The sequence below is a fragment of the Vicugna pacos genome, chromosome 8 (genome assembly GCF_048564905.1).
Source record: "Vicugna pacos chromosome 8, VicPac4, whole genome shotgun sequence".
NCBI lineage: Eukaryota > Metazoa > Chordata > Mammalia > Artiodactyla > Camelidae > Vicugna > Vicugna pacos.
In genome coordinates this window covers 49,423,491-49,439,528 of record NC_132994.1, presented here as the reverse complement: position 1 = coordinate 49,439,528, position 16,038 = coordinate 49,423,491, and the positions used below count along the sequence as shown (strand labels likewise).

The window sequence follows — 16,038 nt, the reverse complement described above, 5'->3', positions numbered from 1 at the left end:
GAAGTCAGTCTATTTTGCCATAATTTTGCAGAGAAAGTCTTTTCACCATATAAAACATTCTAATTTCAAAGTATTACTAATTTAAAAAATATTAAAATCTGTTTCTTAAAACTGAGGGACTATGGTATAAACTTTTTTTTTAAACTAGGAACTGTGACTCAGCCAGTTGGAAAAAAAAATTAATGATTATTTCCAAAAAAACAGAAACAAAATCCCAAATGATCAAACAAGAAACAAAACAGATTCTTCCCTAAATAAATTTTAGTAAAAAGGCTGCTTTTTCACAAAATAATGCACATATTTTCTTTTATATGTAATTCATTTTGATTTTATTTTGGTAACAATTCCTGAAAATCCTGATTCCCAGAGGTATGTAGTAGCAGCACAGAAAATTAGAATTCATAAAGCTTACTCCGCCAGATGCAGGCCAATCTCAAGATAGGCCTATCAAAAATCTTCTAAGACCCTGAGTCGAAGTCGTGTTAAAAAGTCAAGAAGTGTTATTTTCCCTTTCATCTGAGTAGAAGCAAACTTGAAAAAAGGTTCTTCTGAGATTTTTTTTTTTTTTTGCTTGCAGAGAAATTGAGAAGTTGTTGTCCTTCGCTATACCAGCATTCAACTATGGCGTTCAAAAATTTGTCTTGTATTTCAGTTTCTGACCTCTGTGGGCATGGTGGCTACCTGTCCAAAACAACTCTGCTTGTTCTGCAACTTTAAAAATGAGAAGATTTACTCATTCAACTGACCAGAAATAATTACTATCAAATGAGCCAAACTCCTTGATTAAAATCCTCTTGAGATTATCTTGAGGGTTTTCCTTTTCTCTTAAAAAGCAAACTTCTTCATGAAATACAAACACATCTAGATATCCTATGGAAAGCTAGTGAAACCCTGTGTAATCAAAAGGATGCTAATATTTTTTCTGTTATTTCTTGACACCCCCTTTTGAAAAGTTAATGGCCAAGGCCCACTGTCTGGTGATGTTGACAACTTGCATGGTTCTAGAATAGTTTTTGCCTTCAGTGTGTGCATGTGTAGAAGCACTGATCCATGATGATATATGATGTAATTTCTTCACCAGAGAAAGAAAAACCAGGGGTGTTGCCCAATCTTCCAGGTGTTCCTTCTGTAAATGAAGTAATAGGACCTTTTTTTTTTCTCCGAGTAGATTTATGCTTCATCATTTTTGGAGACATTTCTAACCTTAGGAATTTCCCAAAGGGCTCAGAAAATAGAAATTCTTCTTTGGTAGCATCTGTCTGTGCAGTTTTATCAAGTATTTCAGTCAATGAAAATAGTATTATTACTCTAAAAACTACTCTAAAACTTTAATAAATAAAACTCAACCTTAGTTATTTTAATTAAAATAAAAACTAAAACTTTAATAGAACTATAGTGCTTTCCTTAGATATTCACCTTCACCAAGTCTTCCCCAATCATGATGGGCTTGACAAGGTGATAAGCATTGTTTGTGATCTACCTCAGGACAAGGCTATTGCACTGGGGCAAATCTAAATACTGCTCTAATTCTAGATATTTCAACTTGAGTTTTGTTCATAAGCAAAATACTACCTTTCCAGAATGTACCTACCTCTGGAATACACTTCACTCGTCCTGACTTGGTGCTTCTAAATGCAGTTGTTTCCCGCATGAGTCCCATTGTGTTCAGCAGTGAGGAGAAAACCAAAGGAAAGTTTAAGATCATTGCTTTTTCTTTTTGTGGCTAATTTCCACTGTAAGCTAGTTTTGATGTGCCAGATGAAGCTAAATGAAGTTAAACTTTCAAGGTCTTACTCTTGCAAAGCCCCTTCCAAAGCCCTGTATTTAAGAAATTCTGAAAGCTTTAGGGTCCCTGAACTTAGATCTGTCTTTGCCTGCTTTAAAAAAAATTTTTTTTTTAATTAAAAGGAAAGGGATGTGTATCATCATAATGGTCAGAGGACTTTTCTTCCTTTTTTTTAATTTTTATTTTTCTTTTGGTTTAGTTTTTTATTTTTAGCTTTTTTAATTGAAGTATAGTCAGTTTACAATGCTATGTCAATTTCTGGTGTACAGCATAATGTTTCAGTCATACGTATACATACATATATTTGTTTGCATTTTCTTTTTCATTATAGGTTATTACAAGTTATTGAACATAGTTCCCTGTAAGAAACTTGTTTATTTATTTTATATATAGTAGTTAGTATCTGCAAATCTCAAACTCCCAGTTTTCTTTCATTTCTATAAGTGGAGACAATTTTAGATACAATGGCATAAAGATGATGACCTTGTATTAGCATGTATACTATGCCACACCCCCTAGTAATTTGATATAAAAAAGACATTTCAAAGTACCAGGAAAAAAATAAAAAGCTGATGTGTTTGTGCCTGTCTGAATGCTCATCTCCACAGCAGTGCATTTACATCACTATTCCATGTGGTTGAACACTTTAGATTTGCTGTAGATTGTTTTACCTCATTAATTATTCATGTGGACTTTTCCAGAAACAAAATAGAGAGTCAGCTCCAGGACAGCTGTAACCTTTATAATGTTTAAGAGCTTGAGCTCAATGTAAACCCAGGTTTATACATCCTGGTTCTGCCACCTACTAGTGGGGTGGCCTCAGGTTCCTCATCTCTAAAGAGGGCATAATTCTAATACTTATTTCTTAGGGCTGTTGTGACAATTAGAGGAGAGACTATGTGTACCATGTCTAGCAAACAGCAAGCTCTCAAACATTAGGCATTATTATTTATTGGTAGTAAACTCTTAACTATGAGATCTCTTCCAGCTGTTTACCAAGAAGCCTAAATTAGCCTCTGGCAAAAGCAGTTAGAAATCATTCCAAGCATGGCTAGTATTTTCTCCCTGGAGGAACTGTTAAGAAAATAACTTTGAGAATAATGCAGAATTTTTTTAGAGCTGTCCAGAGAGAGAGAGAAAAGGCTTTTTCCTTGTTGCTCCAGAGACAGAATTAGTAATAATGAATGCAATTTCCAAGGGAGAAGGTTTAGATTCTGTATACAGAATAATTTTCAGTCACAGCTCCTCAGTACAGAATTGGCTCACTTGCAAGCTCACAGAATTATTCATAAAAAAGTTTGATGGGATAGGGAGGGTATAGTTCCGTGATAGAATGCATGCTTAGCATTCACAAGACCCTGGGTTCAATCCCCAGTACCTCCACTAAAATTTTTAAAAAATAAGTAAATAAACCTAATTACCTCTCCCCTACAAAAGTAAATAAATAAATATATTTTTTTTAAAGTTTGATAAAAATCCCCTGAGGAAGTGTTCTAATATGTCCTACCTGATGTTAATGCTGCAGTGTGAGTCTAGGTTTTATCACCTATGTAAAACTTTAACTTCATAGTTGATGATTAAATTATTCGAGTTCTTGTTATATCATTGTAAATTGAGATTAACATTGCCAATTGAAAGGTCAGTTTTCACATAGCCCTGTGTCCCTACACAGGCTTCCAATCATCTTACAATGTTTGAGTATACACATTCTCTTTAGTTAATTTCATTTAAAGGGACAGGAACCGACTGAGAAAACATTTGATAAATATGTTGGTTCCGCTGCAGTGTTGGTACCCTGCAAATATAATTCTATACTACTAAATAGGCTCCGAAATCGAAATATGAAGGTCAGTTAATAACTCTTTGATACTACTAGCACTGAAACTAAGAATTTTTTTCATTATTTTTAAACATCGTTATCAAGTTATCTGAGACTACAGTACTATCTCCACCCTGCTTTTAAGAACTGATTTGGGTAAATTACAGCTTCCTTTTTCCTCCCTGTGTCATCTAGAACATCCCATTTGAAGGGAACAAATGAAAATGTTTAAACAGTCTTGATATTGTTAATTACTTTGCGAGCTATTTCATAACAGTAAAGTGTTTGGCATGCAGTCACTAGCTCGGAATATTAACGTCTTCAAGAATGTTAGGTTCTTAGTGTTTGTTTAAAGTGGTTGAGGAAGGGAGTAAAATAGTACTTTTTTTTTTTTTTGTAAAATGTGTCTCTTTGAGGAAGGGTGATATATAGGGGACAGATTCTAGCTAATGCTTGGTAGGGTTTTAGGTGTAAAATGGGAATCACCTTTCAAAAGAGCATTTTGACAGTGGGGCTTGCTTCTGTGATGGTCACAAGAAAATTCTGAAAACTATTTTTGATCTACCTGAGCCTGTATTTGAGGCTGTGTGCACCAGAGCACAAGCCTACCAGCTGTCTCCCTGTGACAGGCAACATTCTCAGACCAGTAACAACAGGGCTTATTAGGAGAAAAGGAGAAGGAATCCAGAGGATTTCCATGTACCTGAAAGTTAAATTAGCTGGATTCAAATTTTATGTACCAAGCCATGTAAATCAATGTATACCGCATTTTATTTTATGTATGCCTCACAAAAATTAGAAAAGCCTGGCTGCTGTGAACACAAATATTATTTCAAGTTAGCACAATCATTACATTTTGATTTGCACGTTGTGATTTGTTATTAACCAAATGGAGAGAGTATAATTATGCAACGATATAACTTAATCATCATTTTAGTTAAAATTGGGCATAATTTCTCTTTATCATAAATTGTCTCATGAGAGCTGGCTCGTGGCTGTCAAGGGGCATATGTAACACTGACAGACTGGGGATGTAGCAAAGGAAGAAGGAAAGAAAAATAAAGAAGATAAAAAGGAGGTCCGGGGAAGGGAAAGGATGGGGTGGGATGGGGAAGAAATCAGATTAAAAAAGGAGTTTTTAAAAGGTAGAGTCTATTTGGCCTATCAATAATTGCAGAAGGTAGTGATTCCTGTTTTTTTGTTTATTTGTTTGTTTTGCATTTCAGAGCAACTACATAAGAAATAAGGGTGAATGTGGGAATTAGTATTTTTCCATATAGACATCATAAAGAACTCATACTCCAATCAACTTACCTTTTGCCTTTCTTCGTGTATTTTTCATCTTGCCTGAACTGGTAAACATTTCACCATAGGTTCACACTTATATGTGCATGGGAATCACTGGTCTAATACTACCAATTTTAACTAAAAAATGTAGTGTGCTTTCTAAGGACACATGATGTTCATTCAGTTCTTTACCAGTCAACATTTGTTGAAAACCCATTATGTGGTAAAGGATTAAGTTAGATGTGGAAGAGACAGAAAGGAACGGTGATGGGACCAGAGGGAACAGTGTGTGGCAGAAGAGATGGAGAGGCTTGTAGTAACAAGAATGTTCAGCAGTCTACTCAAAAGTTTGGGACTGGTTCTGTTAGCAGTGGGGAGCCAGTGAAAGTTTTTAATTACAGAGAGACATCATTAGGACTGTGGTTGGGTGGGATGATAATGTACCCAGTAATTTAGAGGAGAAAGCAAGAAAATGAGCTAAAGGGCTGTTGTAAGATTGGAATTAAGATCTAATTATAGAGTATAGAGAGGACTTGGGCAATGGGGGCAGAAAGGAGGCAACAGGTAGAGCCTGATGGAGGTAATTATGTAAAGGTTGTCCAACTAGTTGTGGAGGGGGTCGGAGAAAGCTGTAATAAGCTCTTTTTTTAAGGAAGGCTTGTAAATGAGAGCTCACAGTAGATACCAAAGAGGATTTAAATAATAATACAGTTTAGATACTTTAAGAGTATTTAAGTGTGAATAAAGTACTTAATTTCTCATGATCATTTTAAATGATGAAAAAAGTATAAACAGTATGTTTACGGAGTGATGAAATTGAACACTTATTTAGGAGGAAGTTTAGATATCCTGATAGACCATAAGAGTGGACAACAACAAAATACCACTTCAATTCAGACTACTGGGTACCTACAGGAGAGCAGAATTTTTTAGAGGAGAAAGGACAGAAACAGCTGTTATGTTTTTCATAACTTTTGTACCTGTTTCCTTATCTACAGGACAAAGAACAGCATGCTGGTTAAAAAAGGATGGAATTTAGCCTAGAATTCTGTTCAAATCTAGCTTCTGGCATAGAACAATTGTGTTGTCTTAGACAAGTTACTTAATCTGCCTCTCAGCTTCACCTTTCTGCAGATGATAATTATATCTATTTTGTAAGGTGTGTGTGTGAGAAAGAGAGAGAGAAAGAAAGAGGGAGAGAGAGAGAAGGAGGGGGATGGAGAAAGAACTGAACTGAATTGAATGAGGTAATACATGTAAAACAGCTGTCACAGAGAGAGCCTGGCATATAGTAGGTGCTCAACAAGTGGTAGGTCCTTTTTTTTTTTTAAATTCTCAGCAATGCCATTTAACAGTTTTGGTAGATGGGTCACTTTTTGCTACTGAAGGATATTTCGTTAAAAGCAACAGCGTAAACTTGGCATTGGCTTTTATGTGAAAGAAGACGACATTCCAGGTACACAACATTTTTATGGGAACATTTTTAACCCGACACAAGAGGTAGCCTTTCTTGTTACCTGCACGGTTTTGCTAGGCAGGTTCCTTGGGTTTTGCTATGGTTAATTTTAACGCTGATTGTGAAGGGGTTAAGAAGAGCCCTTACTCATGTTACATGAAGTAGCAGAAATTATTAGATGGAAACAGGAATCAAGAATGGAAAAAAAAAAGGCTCAGCAGTAATTCATTGTTTCCTAAGACAGCTTGTGCTCACACTGATGAGAGGAGGCTGCAGCCTGCAGCCTAATCAGATGAGGATAACTTGGAGGATGGGGGCAGCAAGCATCCCCTCCACCCCACCCCTTAGTTGAAGCCGCTCGAACTGGAGTTGTCCTGGGTTGGGACAATGCTCTGAGTCACAGGTCTGCTCCCTGGAGAGCCGGGAGGCGGCCCTGCGCGGGAGAGGCCCCGCCCCTCCTGTGTGAATCGCTGGCCTCGAGGGGAGGGGCCGGCCGATGCTAATGAGCGGAGTTGCCCGGCGAGCCAGGAACTTCATTCCCGGTCTCTGTGTCAGGATCGCAGAAACTATGCCCCTTCTCTCACCATGAGCTGGCTCTCCAGTTCCCAGGGAGTTGTGCTCACCGCCTACCACCCCAGCGGCAAGGACCAGGCCGTGGCAGGGAGCCATGGCCAGGCTGGGGAGGAAGCCACCGCGAGGTAAGCCCAGGCACTGGAAAGCCAGAGAACAAAACAAAACCCTCTTACCTGCTCCAGGAAAAAAGTGACAGGGAAGTTGGTGTGGGGAGAAAGGAGCCGACATTCGCAGGTCGCACCTAACCTCGTGCAGCAGCACTGATGTTTGGCTGGGGTTTTCTGTACTTTGCATCTCACCTAGTTCAAGTCTGAAACCGCCCAGAGGAGGATGACGGGGGAAGACGGATAGGAAGGAAGTGGCACGATGGCTGTCAGGCTCCTTGCTTAGCAGGTGCATTTGCAAATGCTGAAAGATCGAATAACTATGTTTGAAACACTTCCCATGAGATGGAATTCTTGAATGAGCTCAAGGCCCAGCCACTGGCACTGCTGGTTGGGAACTGTGCCAACAAGCAGGGGGGGCTGTTCACCCTACAATCTGTTGCTGTGAGAGTGTGTTTTTCCCCCTTCTTCCCACTGAAAGCAAACTTCTTAGGCAGAAAGCCGAAGACACTGGCCTGTGGCAATATGTTTCACGTTCTTTTGTGTCTGTGGATTTTGAGGCTGTTGGAGGGATCTTTCAGAAAGGTTTTGTCAGGAAGTAGTCTCCTGCTGTCAGAGTTACATGTGGTTAATGTTAAATCACTTTATAGGCAGAGAGGGCAAATGTTCTATAGACCACTGAGGCGCAAAGAGTACCTTTCTCTCCATCTGTGTACTTTGTTCTGTTTTTCCAAGGATTTTTTTTTCCTTTCTTAATGACCTTCTCACTAGCTTAACATTTTTACCTCCTGTCTTAGATATAAATCGTAAATATTGGCCTAGAAGCTTGCAACCAGCAAATGCTAACCTAATAGGGTTGGACGCTAAATTAGTTATCATTAGGTGCATTTCCTCCTTGATGTTTAATGTGATAATAAAACCTCCTTTGTTCTTTTGTGATTTATGCTTATGCCTTAAGCTGAAATAATGCCTTCTTTCATTTGTTTTAAAATCCCCAGATGCGGGGGAGGGGAATAAGGAAATCAAAAGAAAGGCTGTAATACCCTATTAGATTCCCAGGCTGACCAGAATTTTGCCTCACATAGCAACCACCATATGTATTCCACTGAATTAATTCATTTCCAAAGATAAAAGGGATTTGCAACTTGTGTTTTGGCTGTGTTACCATTTTATTTTCTGTCTTAAGTGTTTTTTGTGAGAGATCATAAAATGTTTTCATCCATTTTTCTGTAGACTCCTAGTGTGGTATTAACCCTTCAGCAGTAAGCAGACTGCAATGTCAACTCCATACTGGCCGTAACTTGGACTCCACGTGACAGTCAAAATTGCCAGAATTGGGCAAACTTAGCACATTCTCCAGAGACTTGACACTGGGGTGGCCTGAGGATCTGAGCTGAGTTTTGGATCTTGATTGTGAGAGTGAAAAGAACCTTAGGGACATCGAGGCCTGGCCTCTCATTTTTGCCTTGAGAACTAGAACCCCGGGACTGGGCTGCTGCCAGGCCTGTTGTTCTAGGGCTTTGCCTCGGGCTTCATATTGAGATGTGGAGGCTTTATCCCACATCTGCGGTTTTGCAGCCCCGTTGTGGGTGGCCTATACTTGAGTGGGTTGGGAGAACAAAAGAGAGGAAGGGATCATTCTCAGCCTAGGCTGGAGCAGGATATTCCCAGCCTAGGCTTGTGCAGAATCCTGGGTACAGGGCGGCAGGGTGGACTGCCACTCAGACAGTGAGCTCTCTCCATGAGGTTGCAGCACCCACATGCCTCCCCTGCTGGCTGCCCATACTGGTCCCAGATTCCCACCACTGAGCTGGAGTCCTAGGCTGGAGAAGATGGCAGCCCTGTTTTGAGGGCTGGGAGGAAAGGCAGGAAGGAAGGAGAAGGGATGGTCCTTACTGGCTTTTACCCTGAAGCATGGAGTCATTTATCACATAAACTTAGTGTGTCTTTGGGAGGTGCCTTCTTTAGCCTGAAAGAGCTGAGATATTGCAGTTGGGGTGGGAAGGGGATGAGTAGACGGAGGAGGGACTTGAAGGTGGAATGGGATCAGGAGTGATGCCCTAAAGTTGGGGGTGGGGGTGCACAGGGCTTTGGCTCTGGCCCTGGGTGGTCAACTGGTGCTTTTAAGCATTGAGAATCTGCTCTGAGGTGCAAAGTTGATCCCTATTTTAAAAAACTCTTCAAAAGTCAAAACCAAACCAACACACACATACACACACACACAAAACTCTTAGAAAGAGAGAAAACTTACTCTGTGTTCCCGCCTACCTATTTAACAGTTGCTATAGAAAGCACAGATGTCTAATTTAGCTTATTGCAAGACTTTGTTTCTTCTAAATAACATCCACTGTGATGGACTGTTGAGTCAAATGCTTAGTAAAATAAAATGAACTCATGTATATGCCATTTGAAAAGAGTAAAGGGTTGTGTATGTGATTTAGGATATTTACAGAAAGTGTTTGATTTTTAGCCGTAGTTGTTTTGTTTTTTTATTGTTGTTTTGATCTTTTGAGGAAGCTGGGATAGTAGGAATTAGTATTTTCATAAGCAATCCATTAGTCTAAAATTTCCTCCATTCCTATCCATTATCTGTCTTTATCAGGACACATTCATTGGATGCCAGATTCAGGAATTCTTCCTACTCCTGGTTAGAACCTCTCAAATATTTACAAGAATCCTGTTTTGAATTTTTTTGGTTATATTTCTTCCTGACAACATTAGGATTTGAAGAAATACACTAACACTAGTTGTTCTGACTGACTTGTACGTAGTCAAATGTTTCCAGAGGAAACCACTTTTTATGAGTAGCTATATTTATAAGACTTTATTTACTTGTTAATTTTCAAGTGTGTTTTTTAATGTTTACTTTTGCAAGGCAGTTTTTCAAAGAATATTGCGTTTTGTCTATTTCTTACTAGTCTTCTTGACTTTTCTCATCATTTTAAGAAAAACCTTTCTGTTTGCTTTCTATCAGTTTTTGCTAATATTTGATAAATATTAATGTCAAATGATATTTGTCTTCTTATTGGATCTTTTAACTGGTTGCCATAGGATGTATTTTTATGTCTCCTATGAATAAATGTATGGCATTCATCATGTGAGATCTTGTTTTGTTGACCCCACTGGCTACTGGTGTTGGGCAAGCAGAACCAAAAGGCACTAGGTCATGGTGCCATGAAGCCTGAAACTCTGGGCTTGGGGGCCGGCCTGCATGAGTTCCCATCCTGACTCTCCCACTCGTTAGCAGTGTGGCCTTGGAGGGTTTACCTAACTTTCTGCATGTAAGTTGAACTTCATATCAGTCCTCACTTCACTGGCAGGATTAAGAGAGATGACCCCTGTAAAGCCCATAGAACAGCGCCTGGTTTATTGCTAATCGCTGCTTTCTTTTACACTAGATACAGAGAAGGAAAGAACGTACTGAGCTTTGCGGCATATAGCATATTCTTCCTCGTTTTGTTTTTCACAAATCATCATTTTGTCATGTGTTAAGAAACATGGGCGTGATCCATAGGCTAAACTGAAAATGGCGGCACTGAAAATTAACCATAATGTAAAAGTTCAGGCCTTGGAAGTCTGAAAGACCTTGTAAATGTCCTTGGGAGCCACAGCAACATTTACAATTTGAACTTACAGCAGGCTGGCCTTGGGGCACTGACGGGCCACCCTGAGGGCTGCAAACACTGACTTTTATGGTGAGATGGAATGTGGGTGGGTCCCCTTTTGGCAGCTGGACTGAGTGCTGCCTCCCTGTTCTTGATGAACCACTGCTGCCCCGTGTGCCACATGGAAGTGGGCTGCCATCTTCTGTCTTTCTGGAGGAGGTCAGAGTTTTCACATAAATTTGCAGCGTTTAAAAAAAACCTGGTACTAGATCACGAATTGCATTTTTTCCTTCTGAATTTGTGTATTTATCAAAAATTATGTAGGATTTTGGTGAAGGAAGGGGTGGTAAAGAGTTTTTATAATGCAATCATGCAATAAGTGAACTCATATTTCTTTTTTTCCCCCCCTAATTTCAGCGTTTAAGGCATGATTCCTCATTCAAATTTTGCAGGAGTTAGTGACTAAATGTATTTTTAACCTGTTCATCTGGATAATTGTTTTCTAGATCAATCTAGTCCTCCATTTTATGGCATAAGAGTACTTTCTAATAACTGATTTTCTTTACTGTGTCATTTAGAAAGCCCAGTTCATAATTCTTTCTTGAATCATTAAAAGACACACGTGGTACCCTAAATGGGCAGGTCTGACCTTCATTTAGTTATGTAATGCTTGCCTCTTACCCAGCCTCATCTGTGAGGCCTATGATTTTTGTGGGCCTGTTTAAAGTTATCTTCATGGAAATTGTAGTAGATATTAGGTGTATGCCATTCAATGATAAGGATTTATAAATCTCAAGAACCCCAACCTCTCAAAAAAAAAAAAGACCAGCTGAAAGCGTTCCTTGTTTTTCATGGCACACTTGCTTCTGTCCCTGTCCACCCTCGTCTCTCTTTTCTCAGTGGAGCTGGGGCTTATTATGAAGATTTATTATTGATCTTTTTGTATCTGAGTTTTTAGTATTTGTCATGTTTTTAACTGCTGCAACAAAATGAACTCACAAAAATTGATGCATTTAATGACATGTGATGGCTACTGGATTGCACAGCAATTAGGCCTAGAGAGTTTTTAATAATGGGCCCACCAGCATGAATGATTTTTTTTCTCCTGTGTTAAAATTCCTCATTAGCTGTACGCATAAGTGTCGTTCACACGTTATAAAAAGGACCCAGCCTCACAGAGGCCAAGGCTGCACTTGTGTGAAGTGGCAGCTCCCTATGCTCCATGGTCATGGGTCTGTGAGATCTCACTCCTTTTGACAGCCTTCTCTCTTCTGCATCTTCTTGGTTTGGACTCAGCCCAAGGGTCCTGAGAAGCCTCCCTGCATGTCGCCCTCGTGGTGTCCCTGTGAGAGGACTTGGAACAGCGGAAATTTGAGGCCTCCAGGTGGTTCCCTGGGTGCTGACAGTGTGGGGTTGGGGTGGGGCGAGTTAGCAGCGTGATCTCCGTGCTTGGTTTGGGGAAGAAGCTGTGCTTGGCCTGGTGTGATGCCAAACCTTTCCTGAACTCTGTCCTGGGTGATTTCTGTCCTGACCTAAATTTTAATTTCATACAAATACTCTGAGATGAAATGGTTTGTTGTGAAAGTTAATAGTCAATATTGATATTTGTTTTTCTTTTGGTGAGAGGAGATAGAAAATAAGAAGTCTTATGTGAGGAGAGTGGGGATGAATCAGTAAAGGCGGGTGGGATAGGCCAGAGGGGGCAGAAGGGATGATGTCTGGATTATTCTGAAGACACATTCTTTTGAATTCCATGTTTGTTGCTGTGAGCTGGCCAAGTTTATCCCTTTTTTCTTTTTTTTTTTTTTGTAACAAGTAAACAGAAACCATGAAGACCTGTGTGGCCAGTTACTACATCTGGAGTCTTTTCCCTGCTCAAGGCCATTAAGTATGAAAAAAAGTATGAAATGTCATCTCTTCTACATCTCCTATTTTACTAGTTTCTTTTGCAAAGGACACTTGTGTCTTTAGGGAAAATGAGGTATATTGCAAGCATCTGGGTCACAAGGAAAAGACCATATGCCCTGTTGTCTTCCCTCAGGGACTGGTCACATGTCGCATTGCTCTCTGAGATTCTTCATTCTTCTCTGTCCACAGGCTTTAGAATCTCATCATTTCGAGCTTAAGCTTGGCTCTTCATGGATGCCCCAGCCTATTGCCCTCTGTATGTTACATCTCATAGCAAATGGACCCATCTCTCTGTTAACTAATTTCAGATTTTTGAAAGGGGATCTGCCCAGTGAATCTTTTTGAGCTTCCCCAGGAAGCCTACGATTTGACCATCTGAAGTCTTAGAGAAGCAGATTCTGGAGGTGGGACAGATTCCTGCCAAAGGGGATGTGGCATTTTTGCGAAGCTGTTTAGAACTTTGATTCCTCATGTATGAAATGAGAACGCTCTGTCTGCTTCACAAAGTTAATTACAGAGATCAAATGTGAAGCTTTTTGCAAGTATTCAAAAGATAGACACATAAGGAGTATTATTACTAAATCTTTTTCAATACAGTGTCTAAATTTCCCTAGACATTTCACTTAACCAGAATTGTCATGCTAGGCTTTTTGGCTTAATCTGCATTTTCCTCTTTAGCTGTGTGTTAAAATGTAAGTTCCTTGAGGATGGAGATCTTACCTTATTTTGTCTCTTTACCTAAGCCTTAGCAGGATGCTTGACCTACTGTAGGCAAATAATAAGTTTGAATGAATGAATGAATAAGTGTGAGAGAGTGTAGGGTGTAGTGATTACACACCTTTGTAATATTTGGATTACAAAGACTTTGGAACTAGGCTGTCTGGGTTAGAGTCTGAGTTCTGTCAGCTGTGTGACCTTGAGCAAAGGACTTAATGTCATAGATCCTCAGTTTTTTCTTTTCCTTCTGCAAACTGGAGACAATAATACCTAACGCAAGGGGTACTGTAAGGATTAAATGAACTAGTATATGTGAGGTATTTAAAAGAGTGCTTGACATAAAGCACAATGTTTTCTCTATGGTGATGCAGGGCAGTTAAAAATGGTTACTTGTTGATGAATTAATGTGGAAATTCTTTCAGAAAGCACTTTTGAGATTGATTTGTAAATGGTTTGGGGCAAAATGTTTGCTTTAATATGTATGCAGTATAACTTCTTAATTTGAAAAATAGTATTTGTCAGGGGAGGGTATAGCTCAAGTGGTATAGTGTGTGCTTAGCATGTGCAAGGTCCTGGATCCAATCCCCAGTACCTCCATTAAAAATACATAAATAATAAAATTTAAAAACCCTAATTACTTCCCTACCCCCCAAAAAACCTTAAAAATATTTGTGGGATGAGTTTAAGATATTTATAAAAATATGTCAGATGGTTTTAATTTGAATAACTACTAAGAATATCAAAAAAGTATCTTAAAATGGGCTTAAAGATGTTGAACCCCTGTTAGGCCCAGGTGACTGTCTTGAATAACTTTTCATAGCTTGGGTGGATATAAATTTCTAAATCATTTGTTAACTCTTAATAAGATAGAAAATCATCTCATGTAGAGCAAGGAAAAGTTATTTGCTCATGTTCCTTGAAGAGCAAATTGACTTTAGGTTATTTGAACACTTGTAGGTAAAAGTACTACTATATGATCATAACTAAAGTATTTGAAGAAAGGCTAATTTTTACACTTCCCCCCTTAAAATATATTTATGTACTTTATGAACAACTCTTGATCTTATAACCAAGAAGTGGTGTTTCATGGAGCAGAGCTAAGCTGAGGGTATGATATCCACGGCACAGATCTGGGTGGATGTGTTCCCCCACCCAATTCTCCCTGAGCCCCAACCCAACCCTTCCCATGTCGTGCACACATCTGAAGACTAATGTGTTTTTTTTTAATGGAAAAGAACTTTTTATTGAAGTATACTTGATTTACAATGTTGTGTTAGTTTCTGGTGGACAGCAAAGTGATTCAGTTATACATATATGTATTCTTTTTCATATTTTTTCCATTGTGGTTTATTACAAGGTATTAAATATAGTACCCTGTGCCATTTATTTTCTGTATAGTAGTTTGTACCTGCAAATCCTAAACTCCTATCCCTCCTGTTCTTCCCCTTTGGTAACCATAAGTTTATTTTTAATTTAGTAACCATAATTTTTTTTCTACGCCTGTGTGTCTTTCTGTTTTGTAAGTAAGTTCATTTGTATCGTTTTTTTAAGATTCCACATGTAAGTGATATCATACGATCTTTCTGTCTGACTTACTTCACTTAATATGATAATCTCTAGATTTATCCATGTTGCTGCAAATGGCATTATTTCATTCTTTTTTATGGATGAGTAGTATTCCATCGTATGTATGTGTACACACACCTTCTTTATTCAGTCATCTGTCGATGGACATTTAGGTTGCTTCCATGTCTTGCCTGTTGTAAATAGTGCTGCTATGAACATTGGGGAGCATGTATCTTTTCCAATTAGACTTTTCCCTGGATATATGCCCAGGAGTGGGATTGCTGGATCACATGGCAATTCTATTTTTAGTTTTTTAAGGAACCTGCACACTGTTTTCCATCGTGGCTGCACCAATTTACATTCCCACCGACAGTGTAGGAGGGTTCCTTTTTGAAGACTGTACTGTTGACTTTTCTCTTCATTTATATCATACATAATTAATTTACTTTAAATGCCTACTGTGTACTGGGCCCTAGGCTAGGAAGCTGTCCTCTTTGACAGTCCTTCTTAGATCCCTCTGGTACCTGCCTTTCAAGTTGCTCTGCACTCGGTAGCTCCTGCTCACAAACAGCACACAAGAACAGGCTGTTTCGCTTCCACTTCTAAGAGACTGGGGGCTTTTTTGGTGGGAGTGGAAGTAACTAGGGGGAGGGGGCAGATGTATGCCAGTTAGTAAGGCAGAAGCCATTTTCCACAAGGGGGGAAATAGCGTCCATGATGTTTAAATTCCATTGAGCTGTAAATTCTCCAGTTGTGCCATTTTCTGGATTACTACAGTTCTTTTCACTAGCCAGAAAACTCAAAACACCATGTATTTGTAGCATGGTTGCTTTGGGAAGATATGTTCTGAGTTCCCAACAACAGGTTTTGAAATACATTTTTCAAACCTAAGTAAAATCTTCAACTAAGTTGAGGGTTACTGCTCAGTATTTGTTGCCTCTTAGGATCTTTGTGAATTTTTTTTTTTTTTTGCTGCCTTGAGTTTTGTCTTATTCTAGTACAGTGTGCTTCTCAAGGTACTTGGTAGCACTGCACACCCCAGTATGTCTTTTTGCATCTCCTAAACATATGCCTATCTTCCATTAGGGAGTGTGCAGTTGTCTAAATTTGTCATTTATTTTGGAAGATTTAGGAATGTGGAGATTGATACACGTTCTTGTGATCCTCCTTGCATCAGATTAGAACTGTGTAATTAACTTAATAAAGTGGGAAATGCT

The 16,038-nt window shown here is 39.1% G+C and overlaps 1 protein-coding gene across 1 annotated transcript in view; it reads left to right on the top strand.

The window, feature by feature from the left end:
* The first annotated feature begins 6,854 nt into the window (after positions 1 to 6,854).
* The window catches only part of ARHGAP18 (Rho GTPase activating protein 18), a 118,685-nt gene continuing 109,501 nt past the window's right edge, over positions 6,855 to 16,038 (top strand). Inside the window, exon 1 of the mRNA XM_006200118.4 lies at positions 6,855 to 7,046. Coding sequence (XP_006200180.2) covers positions 6,934 to 7,046 — 113 coding nt within the window. The 5' untranslated portion in view covers positions 6,855 to 6,933. The remainder of the gene's footprint in view (positions 7,047 to 16,038) is intronic.